This window comes from Grammomys surdaster, unplaced genomic scaffold, assembly GCF_004785775.1.
Source record: "Grammomys surdaster isolate TR1022 unplaced genomic scaffold, NIH_TR_1.0 66, whole genome shotgun sequence".
Classification (NCBI taxonomy): Eukaryota; Metazoa; Chordata; class Mammalia; order Rodentia; family Muridae; genus Grammomys; species Grammomys surdaster.
This window is the reverse complement of record NW_021604568.1, coordinates 6144915-6160688: the sequence shown is the minus strand read 5'-3', so window position 1 is coordinate 6160688 and position 15774 is coordinate 6144915. Positions and strand designations below refer to the sequence as shown.

At 48.1% G+C, this 15774-nt stretch overlaps 1 protein-coding gene across 2 annotated transcripts in view; it reads right to left on the bottom strand.

Annotated features, from left to right (window-relative positions):
- The window catches only part of Sufu (SUFU negative regulator of hedgehog signaling), a 101479-nt gene that overhangs the window by 38244 nt on the left and 47461 nt on the right, over positions 1–15774 (bottom strand). The window contains exons 4-7 of one of the 2 annotated variants that reach the window (XM_028774847.1): positions 5125–5267; positions 4391–4476; positions 4084–4156; positions 961–1117 (exon numbers count right to left, since the gene is read on the bottom strand). In XM_028774847.1, the coding sequence (XP_028630680.1) occupies positions 961–1117; positions 4084–4156; positions 4391–4476; positions 5125–5267 (459 nt within the window). The remainder of the gene's footprint in view (positions 1–960; positions 1118–4083; positions 4157–4390; positions 4477–5124; positions 5268–15774) is intronic. The other variant, XM_028774849.1, reaches the window with a different exon arrangement.

Here is a 15774-nt window from a genome sequence, read left to right as displayed (position 1 = left end):
GAAGGAAGGAAGGAAGGAAGGAAGGAAGGAAGGAAGGAAGGAAGGAAAGAAGGGAGGGAGGGAGGAAGGAAGCCAGGTGGTAGGGTGCTTCTGGAAACCTACCACTTCAGAGGCTGGAAGCAAGAGGATCAGGAATTCGAGGTCATCCTTAGCTACACAGTGAGTAGGAGGTAAGCCTGGGGTACATGAGACCCTGTCTCCAAAGTAAACTAAGTCAGGTATTATTCAAGGCCAAAGGCATTTTATTCTTTGATAAATGAAAAAGACAGAAGAACTGAGAAAGGAAAGCGACAGAAAGCCTTAAACATACATGTATATAAATAAATGGCTGCTCTTCCTTTGGCATTAGCCAGGGATAGCCTTAGCAAAAACAAACAAACAAACAAACAAACAAAAAACCAACCCACAAGTAATTCTGTAGCCAAGACCAGCATGGAAGCGTCCAATAGGACAGCCACATCCTCCTTCTCCAAGATCTTACCCGGAAGGCAGAGGGAGCAGACTGACCTGTCACAGCCTCTGGGACTGCAGTGGAGGGCAGTGTGGGGGCTTCACACTCAGGCCCTTCTCATTAAAAGTCCAGGAAAGCCCAAGGAGAGAGATCCTCAGGCTTGGCATGGCCTTCGGGCCAGATCTGGGTATGTGTCAGTTCTGTGGGGGTGGACATATGCTGTCTTGTCTTTGGGTGGACTGTGTACTTTTTCTGTTAACTATTCCATGGTTCCCACTCATATATATGAAGCCAGATTCCAAGGAGCAGAGTGTACACACAGTTCAAACACTGGTGTGTTTGAAATGCACACAGGAAACAGCTACAAACAGGCCAATAACGCTCGTATAACTCACTCACACTGGAAAAATCCATTTGTCAGAAAATAATCAGAGTGGACTGCTATTTAGTTAGAGACTTTTCCTGGGGGAGCCTGGAAGGAAAGGGGCAAGCCAGGGGAAGGCCTCAACCTTTGCCAGACAGCCTCCGAGGCTGTGTGCCGAGGCAGATGCTCCGGCTATCCTCATCGTCCTCCGGAGGCCGGCTGAGGTCATCCCAGGCACACTTGGCACTGACACCGCTCAGGTTAGAACCGTCTGTCTCGATGCCTTTGTCAACTCTCTCCTGCTTGAAAAGAACCAAAGAGTCAGAGTTCCTTCAGTGAAGGTTGCTGCCCCTGGCCCAGCTTCTATGCTTCCAGTATTATCCCTTGTAGGTGCTGAGCGTGGACAGCAGCTGTAAGATCAGGGTCTCACTGACCTTGTTCTGTTACATGTACAGTGGTCCTGCCAGTCCCTGTCCTCCTCTGGGAACAGGGTTAGGGGAAGCCAGAGGAACGAGCATGCCACAGACACTTTCTCCCCACCAACATCCAGCACAAAGGCCTTTGTGCGTCATTCAGCCTTGACAGCTCTAACCCTCTGGCCCTCAGAGCTGATGGAGCAGACAAGACCTATTTCTCTCAGGAAAGGCAGAAGGCTTCCCCTCTTCCTGATCCTCTCACCCCACCTCACCCGCTACAGGAGTTAGGGTGTAAGCCTGCCCTGAGTTGGGAACCCATACCTGCAGTTCTTCATTAGAACAGCTAGAGGGGGCCATCACCCCAGAGCAGACGGGCTGCCTGTGCACGGGTGCCAGCTAACTTTGGCAAAGGACTCTGGATGGGGTTCTGTTCCATTTCCTAGGCTGAAATAGGGGGTCTGAAGGGCAGTGACCATTGCACACTTCCCCAGAGGCCTTGCCTTTATGTAGACATTGGCACAGTTCAGTCTAAACTTTCTCCAAATGGCCTCAAGGAAGAGTTGTACTCAAAACATCCCTGGATTTTCTGGTAAAACATACTTCTGTGGTGCTGGGCTTTGGATCAAAGGTCATCTGGAAGAGTCTGGCAACCTTGTCCATAAACAGCCATGCAGGCCAAGTAAACCTCCTGTGACAAAGCTCCTCAGAAGCCCCCAGGTCCCTGTGCCAGTCTGTCCCTCTCCAGGGCTCCCAGACAAGGGCATTGTTCTTATGCCTTGGTCACATGTGGTCTCCTACCTATAAGCTACCTGTTCTTCTCTCTTCTTGTGCTGTCACCACCGGGATGAGGCAGGCAGCAGGGAGGACACAGCTCTAGCTGCTTTAGGCATGAGAGAAGGGCAGGCTGGAGCTGCTCGGGGAGTACCGGAGTTTTCTCACCAGCAGCTGCCCTGAGACCGTCCATGAAACCGAGCTGAGCAGTCAGTTCTGGCCCCGCTAGTCCTCACCACTTGTCTTTAATGTAAAGAGGAAGAGCTCAGACTCAGAGACACCAGCCGGGCGGTGGTGCGCACGCCTGTAATCCAGCACTCGGGAGGCAGAGGTAGGCGGATTTCTGAGTTCGAGGCCAGCCTGGTCTACAGAGTGAGTTCCAGGACAGCCAGGGCTATAAAGAGAAACCTTGTCTCGAAAAACCAAAAAACCCCCCCCAAAACAAAAAAACAAACAACAACAACAACTCATAGACATGGCTGCTGTGGTAATCCCAACTACTCAAGAGGCTGAGGCAGGAGGATAGTAAATTTAAGGCCCGTTGTGTTGCAGAGTGAATTCAAGGCTAGCCTGGGCAACTTAGTAAGAACATGTCTCAAAAAGTAAAAAGTGGGCTAGGCTGGGGATTGAGAGTAGAGGTGCAACACTTGCTTGACATATGTGAAGCTCTAGACTCTGCACACAGGATGGGGGACAGATGGTGGAAGGACCTGTCTGTTAGGTACATACGGGTAAACTAAGATCAAAGGAACCAGCTCACAATCGAGCTAATGGCCAACAAGCCCCAGAAAGGCACACACACAGCGTTCTCACTTGGTACATGGAGCCATCAGGAAAGCAAGCCATACTCGTTCACTCTGGTTTCTTGCCTGATGACAAAGCCATAGGTGCTATGGTTCTTGCTGCCTGGAGTCTCAGGGGGTCTCAGGCTCTCAGCATGCAGAAGGGGAAGGGTCTGCCTGCTCTCCTAATTCAGGGGACCAAGTCTTTTCTGAGTACAGGGGATAAACAAGAGCCTACAGAGCCCCATGCTGTGTCCTGTGTGGCTGTAGAACCAGGGCTTAGGGGATGGCGCCTCCACGGCTTCTGGTTCTTACATAAGCAGAAGCCACACAGAAAGCAGGTTCAAAGTAGAGATAACTCTGGCAGCATTGAGATCATTTCAGGGTTAAAGGTACCCAGAAAGTGGAGGAGCCTCATGAGTAAAGGAAGAGGCTATGTGCTCAGAACTCACAAGTCAGTAGCAAAGAACCTATAGGTCTGCAAACTACATGTCCCTGTACAATCTGAAGTGCCTAGTTGCTGCCATGGCCTGCCTTACAGGCCCACTGGAGCATTACAGAAACATGCCAAGTTCAGAGATGGCCATGACCTTGACCTGCCTCTGGTGTGAGGTAAGCAGAAGGAGCCAGTGGTCTGGTGCTTCTACCCCTACACAGTGTTCAAGAAATGCAGCAATGCTCCGGGGCTTCCAGAATACAGCTGTGTGCCAAGTGATCATCTATTCTTAACCACCGAAGGTGACACTGACACTGTCCAGACAGCCACAGTAGGGTCAACTGCAGACTGGCAGGGCTTAAAGACTCCTTCACACATCAGAGGGTGCCAACCTACCTGGCAGGGTTGGGGAATGAGTTAGGAAGAACGAGAGGATCATTGGACCAATCAGCGCCCACCCTGCAAATGGGCTGTGGGGTCAGCATAGCCTGTGTTGCTGTCTGATACAGGAAGGGCAGCTCCCTGAAAATGTGTTGAGGAGGAGGAGCAGGGAAGTGAATGCAGAACAAAGAAGCATTATTCCTTATGATTACCTTCCTTTGTTGGTGGTGATCTAATTTTAAGTTGATACATAATTTACATATAATAAAGTCCATTCTTTTTAAATGCACACATATATGTGTCAGGCTTGCTTTTCTGGGCTGAAATCTGTTTTCCTAAGAGGGCTGTAGAACTCAGGGGACAGGTTCCAAACCATGCCATATTTCTCCTGGCTCACACACAGAACTCCTCTGCTCTGTCAGGATGAGAGCCAGTGTTATTTGGAAGAGTGTGCTAACAAGGTTTCCTCACTCAAGACATACTTGCAGGTGTGGATCGATCTCAAAGATGGTCTCTCCCCTCCGCATGTCAGTTATGAGCCAGGGACCGCCAGCACTGTGGACAAGGAGAGACGGTGGTAACTGAAAGTCTGAACTGATTGGCAGTCAGTAGCCTTTCTTGTTCGCTGTCCCAGGCCCAGAACATAAAGGACAGTGTTAGTGGTCAGGGACCACAGAGAACTGACGGCCCGAAACAGCAAAGCAAGAACTCTATAGGTGGGATGGAGGGAGGACAGCCACCCCGAAGACCAGGGATCCAGGCCTCTACCTTACAGGGACATGTACTTACATGGGCACTGTCCGCAGCAGATCCAGGATGCCCTGCCCGTTCCACTGTTGGGCAGAGTGTAACTCCTCAGTGCAGACACCAACAATCTGTGGCCCAGGACAAGAAGCCACTGTGTTTTAATGGCCATCCCTTCTAGATGTCCAGCTATCTGGGCTCTCTCAGGGGCATCTCAAATGGGGGTCACATAGGTAGAGTGTTTCTAGTGCCCGCAAAATGTAATGGCTCCCTTAGGAGGTGCTTGCCTAGCTAAGGGGTTCCTGAGTACATTGCCAGGCATGGAGGCCTGACCAGGTATCTAGTGGCACAGAGCCTAGCTCTTGGCTACAGAAGAAACATCGGGCAGCTTATGCCTTAAGTCAGGAGAGGTCCTCCCTAAGGCCAGGTATTTAGGGGCAGGGGTGACTGTCAGCTAGCTGTCCCTACAATAGTTCCGCCTTTGTGTAAGTCTTGAGGGTAACAGCTGAACCATCTTCAGCTTGACTCATTAGCACCATAAGCATGAGCAGCAGCCAGGGAGCGTCCCCCACTGGGGAAATATGAGGTAAGCCTGGAGCTGGCTTTCAGCTGGGAAGTCCCTCCACCTCTGCCCCTGCAGTGTGAACTCAGATAGACCACCACAGGGGAGAAAAGACCAAGGGGAATCTCCTGCCCTTCACTTTCCCCTTCCACGGTCCCCTCTGCTCTGGACTTTCCCCACAAGGATAAACTGCCTGAGACCTCTGATGGCACCTTACCTGGAGGAAAGTAACTACCCCAAAGGGTGTCCGCACAGGCTGCATCTGTGGGTCCTCCGTCAGCAGCATGTGCTGAATTCTTGACTCACTGTTATCCAAAGGGCTGTGCCAAGACACATGGTCCCCGCTACAGAAGGTGTTCTCTGTGGAGAGACAAGAGGACCCTTAGCATTTGGATTCAGGCCTGGAAACTTCCCTGAGACCTCAAAGCCCAGGTTGGGCGGCCCCTCACTCCCCAAGTCTTTTAGAACAGCTGGATGCACCCACTCCCAATACAAGCAAAGAACTGCAGCTACTCCCAGAACACCAAATGGTCCAGGATGGCCTAATCTGTTTGCCTTCACTGGGAAGGGCAGGCTGCTGGTGTGCACACTCACTTGACCTAGGAAGGCCAAAGACTTCTAGCATCTGCTGTGCTTCTCCAACACCACTCCCCGTGGGAAAGGGCATGATCAAGTCAGCCAAGAATGAGGTGCTTTCCAGTGGGGCCAGTGGACCATCAGAGAGCAAGGAAGCTGGGAACAGTGGGAATTCTTCTTGGAAAAACAACCCAGGATTTCTGTGTTGGTGAATCAGCGAAGGAAGGGAACACTCAACCTCAGAGAGCCCTGGAGATCTGTCCCAAGCTCCCACAGGCAGACTAAGGATTTCTGAGGATCACTGAAGACCGAGTAAATGGAGGTCAGGATCGTGCCTTGCCTACCTCAGCAGACTGTACGGCCTTGGGGGTGGGGAGTGCCTCTGTAACACAAAGGCTTATTACTTAAAAAAATAAAGTGCCAAAAGTAGGAGGGGCACATGCATGCAATCCTAGCACTCAAGAGGTAAGGCAAGAGGACAGTAAGTTGAGGCTAGTTTTGGTTACCTGCCAACAGTCTGAAAAAATAAAAACAAAACACCAAACAGAACATGTCTAAGGCAGCAAAGCCTTAGGGAACACTCCCATGCAGTACTAGGTTCCCCCAACCCCGGCTCTTGTCATGAACACTCAGCATGTGCTGCTTTAACCAGTTCATGTGCAACCACGGGTGCCCAGACTGGGCCCCAATTCCCTATGCAGCCAAGGATGACCTCGAACTCCAAACCTTACCTTCATCTCCAAGTGTTGAGACTACAGACATGTGCTACCATACCCAGTTTTGGATTCCTTTTTAAAATGTGCAAGGCTGTTTTGACTGCACGTGTGTCTGTGTTTTACTTAGGTGTTTGGGGCCTGACGATACCAGAAGAGGGCATCAGTTCTCCTAGACGTGAACTTTTAGACATCTGTGAGCTGCCATGTGGGTGCTGGGAATCCAACCTGGGTCCTCTGGACAAGCAGACAGTGCTTTAACTACTGAGCTGTTTCTACAGCCCTGACCACACCCAGTCTCCTGCGATGCTGGAGATGTAGCCCAGGGTGGTGGGCAAGCTAGTGAGTGAGCTCCATCCCGGCTCCCTCCATTTCTGTGAACACATATGCAAGGACCTGAGTGTCCACGTTTCACCCATTTCTACATCTTAGAGTGCATTCCACACCTGCTTGCAGAAAACCTCCTTTGCTAACTGTCTGTGTCATATGTCATGTGGAACACGTCACACATGCCATACATACCAGTCTAAGCCCAGAAGCCTCTGCCCTCACTTGCCTTGACTGTCTTGTCTTGCTCTGAACTCTTAATTCCTTCCTGTGTCACCTAACATTACTCAACCATCGTTCCCAGGCAGACACAGGCTGGGGAGTTGGCAACACTTCCGCAGTGTTCATTCAGGAAGGGAGGGAGAATAACATGGAGGAGAAGGCGGAGCTCCTGAGAGAGTCTCAAGTTTCTGGACTCATGCTTGCACACTCCTGAACCCCACAATCTTTCCCCTGCCATGTCTATGATCAGCATCCCCCCCACATATACACACACAGGTATCATGTTACATGTGCACTGATAAAGACTAAGAGAGAAGACAAGACTCGGGTCACATGAGTTTACAGCAAGCTTGGGACACATGAGATCCTGTCTGTAGGAATAAAGATTAAAAGACAGAACACAACAACACAGCACTGGTGTCTCTGAGACATGGAAAAGAAAAAACACTTCACAAAATTCAATGCAGACAAAAACCAAACCAACCAAACCATTGAAACACAGACTAGATGGGTGTGTCTCACTCTGGGAGAGGACTCTAAAACCCACAGCTGACACCGTGCTCAGAGGTAAACCAGACTCATTTCCTTCTTCCATCAACAACAAGACAAATATTTTCAAAGTATGAACAAGGTTCTAAGCTCCTCTCCAGCAACTGAAAATAAACACATAAATAATAAGAAAAGAGACAGAGAACAGAGTTGAAGGTCTCTCGTTTGTCAGTCTACGCAGTATTGAGCATCAGACTCAGGGCCTCAACATCCACGAGGCTAGCACTCCACCGTGAGCCCAATATACCAGCCAATCCGCCTGCTTTCAAGCTATGAAGCTACAGTTGCCAAGTGAGTAGAGTCTGGCACAGGAGAGGCACTTGATCAATACAGCACAATTGGGACCACAGAAATAAAGCTGCACACTTATGGCCATTAATTCTGACAACAGTGCCAAGATACTCAAGAGAGGGGGAGGAGGAGTCTTTTCAGCAAACGTTGCTAGAACAACGGGCTATCCAAATTCAAAGGACGCAAATTGGAACACTTCCTTATACCATAAACAAAAATTGACTCAAAATGGATCATAGACCTAACTGTGATAGTTAAGACTGCAAAGCACTTAGAAGAAAACAAAGAAGTGTCAGATTAGGCCCTGGTTCCCTGGATGTAATACCAAAGGCACAAGCAACAATGGACAGACAAATTGAACTTCATCAAAATTAAAGCCATTTTGTGCTGTAGCCATCACCACCAAGAAAGAAAAAAGAAATGCAAATCAAGCCACGCCCACTTTACATCCATTAGAATGGTAATTATAAACAATAACAAAAACAAATCCAGAAATGACAAGTATTGGTGCTGACGTGGAGAAATTAGAGCCCTTGTACCCTGCTGGTGGCGATGTCAAATGGTACAGCTGCTATGGAAACAGTATAGCAGATCCCCAAAAACTAAAAACACAGAATTACCGTAAGATCCAGCAATTCCAATTTGGGGTACATACTCAAAAGAACTGAAAGCAGGGGCTTGAACAGATTGTGTGCTAATGCTCACTGCAGCAAAAAAGTGGAAGCCATCCAAATGCCCATCAATAAACTAATGGACTAACAATATGTGTAATTTACATAAAATGAAATACTACTTAGCCTTAAAAGATGGACAGTCTAGCCTGTGCTACTACATGGATGATCCTCAAAAACATATTAAGAGAAATCAGACAGACAAGGAGAAATGATTCATGACTCCATTCTTGTGAGGAAGACCCTGTGTAGTCATGTTGCACACTGAGTGACAGTTGAGGAGTTGGTTTAATGGTGTAGCGTCCAGTCTAGGGAGCTGAGGAAGGGACTCAGGATGAATGGTGGAGATGGCTGTGAAGTACTGTGTTGAGGATGAGAATTTTCACGTTATTTATATCCAAACACAATTGAAAAAAAGACAACCTACAGAATAGAAAAATAGTGTCAAGCCAAAAACCTGATTAAGCCCTCAAAATATAAGCATATTATGCTCAGAATATATAAGGAGCTCTTACAACTTAATAAGAGGCAAACAAGCCAATTAAAATCAGGCAAAATATCTGAATAAATGGTTTTTCAAAGATATAAAAACAACCAATTAGCTCATAAAAAGAGGCTCAATATATTTAAAGGGGAAGTTAATGTTAAAGCCGCAAAGAGATGACAGTGCTCTGTTATAAAGCGGTTGAGATTTAAAGACAGAAAACACAGGGCAGTAAGCTGTAGAGAGCCTGGGCGGGGCAGTAAGCTGTAGAGAGCCTGGGCTGGGCTCAAACTGCTATGTAAACATGGACATGAACTCAATCGTTCAGAACCCAGGGGAGAAGCGGTGGCAGCCAGTGCCTGTAATCCCAGCCCTGAGGAGACAGACAGCAGGGATCCTAAGCGCTTGCTGGCCAGCACGAGTGACAGACCCCATATCCAAAAACAAGAAAGGGCCGGGGAGGTGGTACAGTGGTTATGAGCATGTGTTATTCTTGTGGAAGACTCAGGTTCAGTTTCCAGCATGCAGACTGCAAAGCTTGAGAACCCAAGGTTGATCCCGAGGACCCATACAGTAGAAGGAAAGAACTGATTGCTGAAGTGGCTCTCCAACTCCCAGGTGTACTGTGGCACATGTCCGCACATGTGTACACATGAGCACACACACTCACATACACTCACGCTGAATGAATGTAACTTGAAAAATTACACAAAATGAAAAGAGCCACTCACAGAAGATCATATACTTCTTATCTGCCGCCACTGCTGTAGAGTACTGTAGAGCACTTGGACAGCTTGGGGAGGTGGACAGGGGTCAGTGGGAAGGTCTGCGTGTGTGTTTCCTTGGGGGATGTAGAAAACATTCCCGGTTCACTGAAGTAATGGTTTCCAACTGTGAATTATATATTACGTGAGCCATCAAAAGCTGTTGTGAAGAAGAGGAGGAGGAGAAAGAAGAGGAAGAAGCGGAAGAGGAGGACGAAATGATGATGATACTGGAGTGGGGCGAAGTAGAGGGACCAAGCCTGTCCTCACCTGGCCCTGGCTCAGCAGCCAGCCCAGCAGAGACCAGCTCGTACCGCTGGGCCAGCGCTTTAGTATCCATAGTTGCAGAAAGGGTGCTTGAGACTGCCAGCCGTGTGGCATGGCAGTGAGAATGGACTCTTCCTAACACTCACCAACCCCACCAAGAGCTCTGCCTGACCTGTGTCCCTACATTATCTATTCTTTCCCACGACACTACACACTTTTTACTCCAACAAGCTTTTAAAAAGTTTTATTTTTTTATCCGACTTTCTGCCTGCATGAATGTATATGTGCCATATGTATGCAGTGTCCTAGAAGAACAGAAGAGGGATGCTGGATGTCCTGTAACTAGGGCTGTAGACAGTTGTGTCATATTGGTGCTGGGAACCATACCTGGACCTTCTGCAAGAGCAGCAAGTGCTTAGAACAGCTAAGCCAGCTCTTCAGCCCCAAAACAAATCTAATTTTACTCAAACCTACTTTTTCTTCAGTTCTGGGGATGGAACACAAGACATACACATTAGGCATGTATTCTACCAAACATTCCCACCCCAACAAATGTATTTTGTTAAAAAAACAAACTTTAGGGGCTGGAGAGATGGCTCAGTGAGTAAGAGCACGGACTGCTCTTCCAGAGGTCCTGAGTTCAATTTCTAGCAACCACGTGGTGGCTCACAACCATCTGTAGTGGGATCTGATGCCCTCTTCTGGTGTGTGACAGCTACAGTGTACTCATATAAATAAAATAAATAATTCTTTAAAACCCTTCACCTTTACATCATCATACTAAGTGAGGAAAAGGAGCTGAAGGGTCAGTACGGTTGAGCTGCCATCGAGTAAACTCAGCTTCAAAACAATACAATGAAAACAACTCATGATGTTCTAGCTGATACTGTTGCCAGATTATTGAAAAAAAATGTGAATGACCCCGGTTCACAATGCTGTATAAGGATTAAGTCATGTTAAACTCAGACAAAGTTAACATAGGGCTCAAAGAACTCTGGTAGCTCTAAGAGCAGACCATGGCACTCTGGAGTTCGGAGGTCTTTGCCCCTTACTAGTTGTAACCTTAGGCTAATTGCCCAACCACAGTGTCTAAGCTAGGTTCCTGGTCTGTACTCAGTACACCACTGCCATGTGCTGAAATACACAGATACTCCCCATCAATGTGTACTTTGTGTACTTGCCCGAAAACAGGGCAGCCACTGAGCCTGTAGTAATAGGAAGAGCCCAGTAGGTGGCACCATTGCTCCTGATTTACAAAACAGACGCCGGACCCTGCAGGCTTGTCCCAGGGCTCAGATGCCAGTAGGAACCACTACAAACTAGGCAAGGCTTTAGATTGGACACAGGGAAAAGGTTGGAAAGGTTTAAAGCTATGGCTTTCATCAACCATTATTGACTCCGATTTAAAAACAAACGGTTGCAAACCCAGATTGCTTAAGTAAGATTGATCACATAGCACCGTGTTCAGTCTTAATTAGGAAGTAATGAAGAGACCTGAGCAAAGAGTCTCAGGCCTTTGCTGCTCTAGGGTCACAAACACACCCTACTCTGAGCACGTGTGTGGCCAAGACTGCAGAAAGCCTCACTTTGCAATAAATGTTTAGAGAGCATGACACACTAACAGAACTTTCCAGAGAATGGCAGGGTCTGTAGTGGCCAAAAAATAGTCTTTCTTAACAATGAAAGAGGCTTGGTCACAGTTTTCAAGCTAAGGACAAAGCCACAAAGGGCTCATTCTTGAGTCCAGCCTGGTCTTTGTGCCCTGGACACTTGGCCCTATTCTGTGGGAAGCCACCACAGGTCTTGCGCTAGGCCCCAGAGCTGCCCCAGGAAGCCCCGGCTCTTCAGAGCTGTTTTCAAATGCTAATAAAGCCTTAGTTGGAGGCCCAGCTGTCCAGCCAGGGGCTAGAGGGGCTCATTCCCTCTCTGCTTCCCTAAGCCTCCTTACTAAGAGGGACTGGAAATCCCTGGGGTCAGACCTGGTCTGTAGAAGGCCACTCCTAGTAGGGGCTGGGAAGTGGCTTTTTACCCCTTCCTTCCTGTGAGCCCTCAGGTTACATGAAAGACCACTGTCAGCCAGCAGAGCTTAGCCCTCTCTGAACGCTTGATATTCAGGACAGCAGAGATCCTAAAGAAAGCCAGTTCCCGGAAGTGCCCTGCTCTGCTTGAAAGGATTCATGAGTCCACATGAACATTCCTCAGTAACTACTGCCTGGCAAACCTCTTCAAACTCTGTGAATATGTATATAGTTTACGTGTGTATGCATACATGTTTGTATGTATGTGTGTACGTCTGTGTGTTTGTGTATGTGTACATGCATGCAAGCCTAGCACTGAATGAGTGTAGAAACTCTCATGGGTACCTCAAATTGGCCTTTCCCATCCCCACCTCCCCAGAGTCTAGCTTTAGTCACAGTGCTCTGAAGGCTGACTGGCCAGGATATAATAGATTAGCAAAATCTAAGGAAATGGGCTTCAGAAAACAGCTACTGTTTGAAAAATAATTAGCCCTGCTGTTGAAACACTGAAGAAAAGTGACTACATTCTCCCAGGTTCCTAATTCATCCTAACCCTGGAGTATGATGGGCTGGCTGCCCGCATTCTATGTAATAGTACAGTCACACTGGTCTACATGGAAAAAGTAAGGCTCCACCCCCATTGGCCCTTAGGACTAAGGTGCTTAGAGTCAGAGGGGTTGTGTGGCTGAAGCAAACGTTCCTTTCTTCCAGCACTGTTCTGGGCACCCTAGGATGATGACCACAGGCCTTCTAGGGATAGGAACAAGCAAGCAATATGACTGAGGGGCCAAGAAGCCTGATAAACCTACATGGTAGAAGAAAAAGCAGCACCCCAAGTTGTTCTCTGACCTCCACGTGTGCTACGGCATACTCTCTCACACACACACAATCACACCACACACACTCAAACCACACACACATACACACACACACTCAAACCACATACCGTCACACCACACACACATACATTCAAACCATACAGTCACATCACACACACACACACACACACACACACACACACTCCTCACATGCGCTGAAGTCCAACGGGGCAGACATATATAGGTCGGGACAAACAACATGACTCCCTAGAGGCTGCTGCTTTAACCAGGCCTGGCTGACGCAGTGAAGGGAATAAAGCTCAAAGCCAATCCTCTTGGCTCTGCCAAGTCCACACATCCCTGCTTGGGCTCCCTGGCTGCCCCCACTGCACCTCTCCCTGAGTTCACCCTGATTCTGAAAGCCTAGGCAAGGGCATTCCCCTACCCTGCAGCCCTAACACACCTACGCAATACTAATCTCATCTGGGGAAGGGGTTGACCTAGCACTGATATTGAGGGGTACTATGCTGTGCCAGTGTCCTAAGACCCATCTCCAATCAGCCTCCTCCTCCCTGACAGCACTTACCCATCAAAAGAGGACAGCAGACTCCCTTCCTGCTGAGGAAGACCAGTCTTGTCCTTCCCCTCAAAGGGATCAAATACAGCTGTGGGTGAGCACTTCAGCAGGAGCCTGCATGTCTCTGCCTGAGTGCCGTACCACCACCACCCCCCCCACACACACACCAATCCCCAAGCCATAGCCAAGAGCTCTGTCCTACAGCAAGGCTCACTCAGACACGGAGAAAGCAGCCGAATGTGAGGATGTGCACACATCACGAAGGAGCAAAATCAAAGGATGTTCTGGGTAATTAATTCTTTTTTTTTTTAACACTTCACCTTCTCCTGCAGGGAGAGAAAAACAATGTGACACTCTGGAGCTTTGAAGTTTCGGTTGTGCAAACCTGCAGCTCTGCCTTTCTGCACATGTGCACACACAGCAGCCCTACTGCAGGGCCCCAGACTCACTCTACCAGAGAAGGGCTACGGTAGAGCCATTCTTTAAGAAATACGAACAAAGCAAGCAAACACACTGTGTGTGCACAGATTTTCTATATTCTGAAACTTGAAAAGTTCATTTGAGTGAGGTATGTGATATTAATTTGGCTAAATGAGGTTGAAGACTCCAAAAAAAGAAACGACTATGCACATATCACGTAATCAGGAGGGGAAGATGAAGGGAGAGGCGAGCCTGGAACAACAGCACTCAGGAGGCAGATGCAGCAGGATTTTTGTTTTTCGAGACAAGGATTTTCTGTATAGCCTTGGCTGTCCTGGAACTCACTCTGTAGACCAGGCTGGCCTTGAACTCAGAAATCCGCCTGCCTCTGCCTCCCAAGTGCTGGGATTAAAGGTGTGCGCCACCACTGCCCAGCACAGCAGGATTTTTGAGACCCTTTTTCTATTCCTTCTAGGTTTTGCTTGACATCAATAGGAGTTGGAAAAGATCAGAAATCTAACCAGGAGAGATACAGAAACTGTCCCTAGGAAACTGTCAAATGCCTGTCACTCATCTGGGGCACGGTGGCCCACACTCGGAATCCAGGCACTTGGAAGGCAGAGAGAGGCAAGTGGATCTTTTGAGTTCGAGGCCAGCCTGCTCTACGTAATGAGTTCTGATCCAGGCAAGTTTACACACTGAGACCCTGTCTCAAAAAACAAAACCAAAGCAACCCTTCTCCAGGTTCCTTCCTCTTGCTGAAAATCACAGTCACAGAGATAGGATTGATTACACGGAAAACCCCGTTCACAGTCAAGGAAGCTCAGTACACTGCAGTTATGTAGGCCTGTGGCCCAAGTAAGTCTCCAGGGCTAGCAGAGACAGACTGTGGGTCCCTGACCTCCCTGTGAGCCAGGTAAGACACTCATTCTCCCCACTGCTAAAAGAGCTCAGATCCCTGTAGCCACAGCCCATGGCTATTCCTAGTAAAACTCCACTGATTTCATCCACCAGATGTTTAGCCTATGCCCTAAAAATAAAAGCCCTTGGGCTGAAGAGATGATAGCTCAGTGGTTAAAAGCACTGGCTATCCAAAGGACCTAGGTTCAATTCCTAGCACCTACATCTGGAGGTTCACATTTGCCTATAAATTCAGGAGTTACATCCTCTAGGAGGATCCAACACGCATGCCCTTACCTACCCCCAAACATAATTAAAAATAAAATCTAAAAACAAAAATAATAATAACTATTAACAATAATAATAATAGCCATGCTAGGTGTGATAGCACGCATTCTAACTCCAGCAGTCAGGAAGCTGAAGCAATCAGATCAGGAGTTCAGGTACATCCTGGGCTACACAGAGAGTTTCAGATCAGCCTTGGCTACACAGAGACCTGTTAGAATAAAGCAAGATAAATAGAAACCCAGAAAATACAATGGCCTTTGGGTCATTCATTTAAGAACCCAAATCAGCCAAATCCATATACAAACTGCTTTCTGAGACGATGAATCTACTCACTGCTTCCTAAGGCCTACCCATGTTAGGAAAAATTTCTGGGCCCTGATGAGTAGCTAAGAGTTTTCTAGTTAAATTCCATCAATAGGGGAAAAAAGTACAAAGGAAACAGCAAATCCTTTGCCATATGGCAAGACAGCAAATGTTTTTAAGCATGTGCTGTGGGTCAAAGCTCAGCACTGCCAGTGCTTCCTTTAAGCAGAGATGCCTCTGGTTTCCTCACCCACTGCTCAGCTCAGAGGCGCTGTCAGTCTGAAAGCAACCCTTGTCTGTATCCACTGCTAATCTGCTATCTAGAAAGTAGCGCCTAGGGCCCCCCAACAACTGGACTGGAGGCTTGCCCTAAAGCTGTAGCCTGACTGTGGTATCAGCTCCCCAACAGGGCTGCCTTGTCTGGCTTCAGTGAGAGAAGATGCACCTACCCTGGCAGAGACTTGATGCACCAGGGTAGGAGAATACAGAGGGGGGCGTCCACCCTCTCAGAGGAGAAGAGGATAGGGGATGGGGAGAGCCTCTGTGGTGGGGGGCCAGGAAAGGAGCAGTGTTTGATATAAATAAATTAATTAATTAGATTTAAAATAAAAAAGAGAGAGTGGTACCTAGGAGGGCTAGGTCAGTCAGAGACGGCTAGGTCAGTCAGAGACGGCATGTG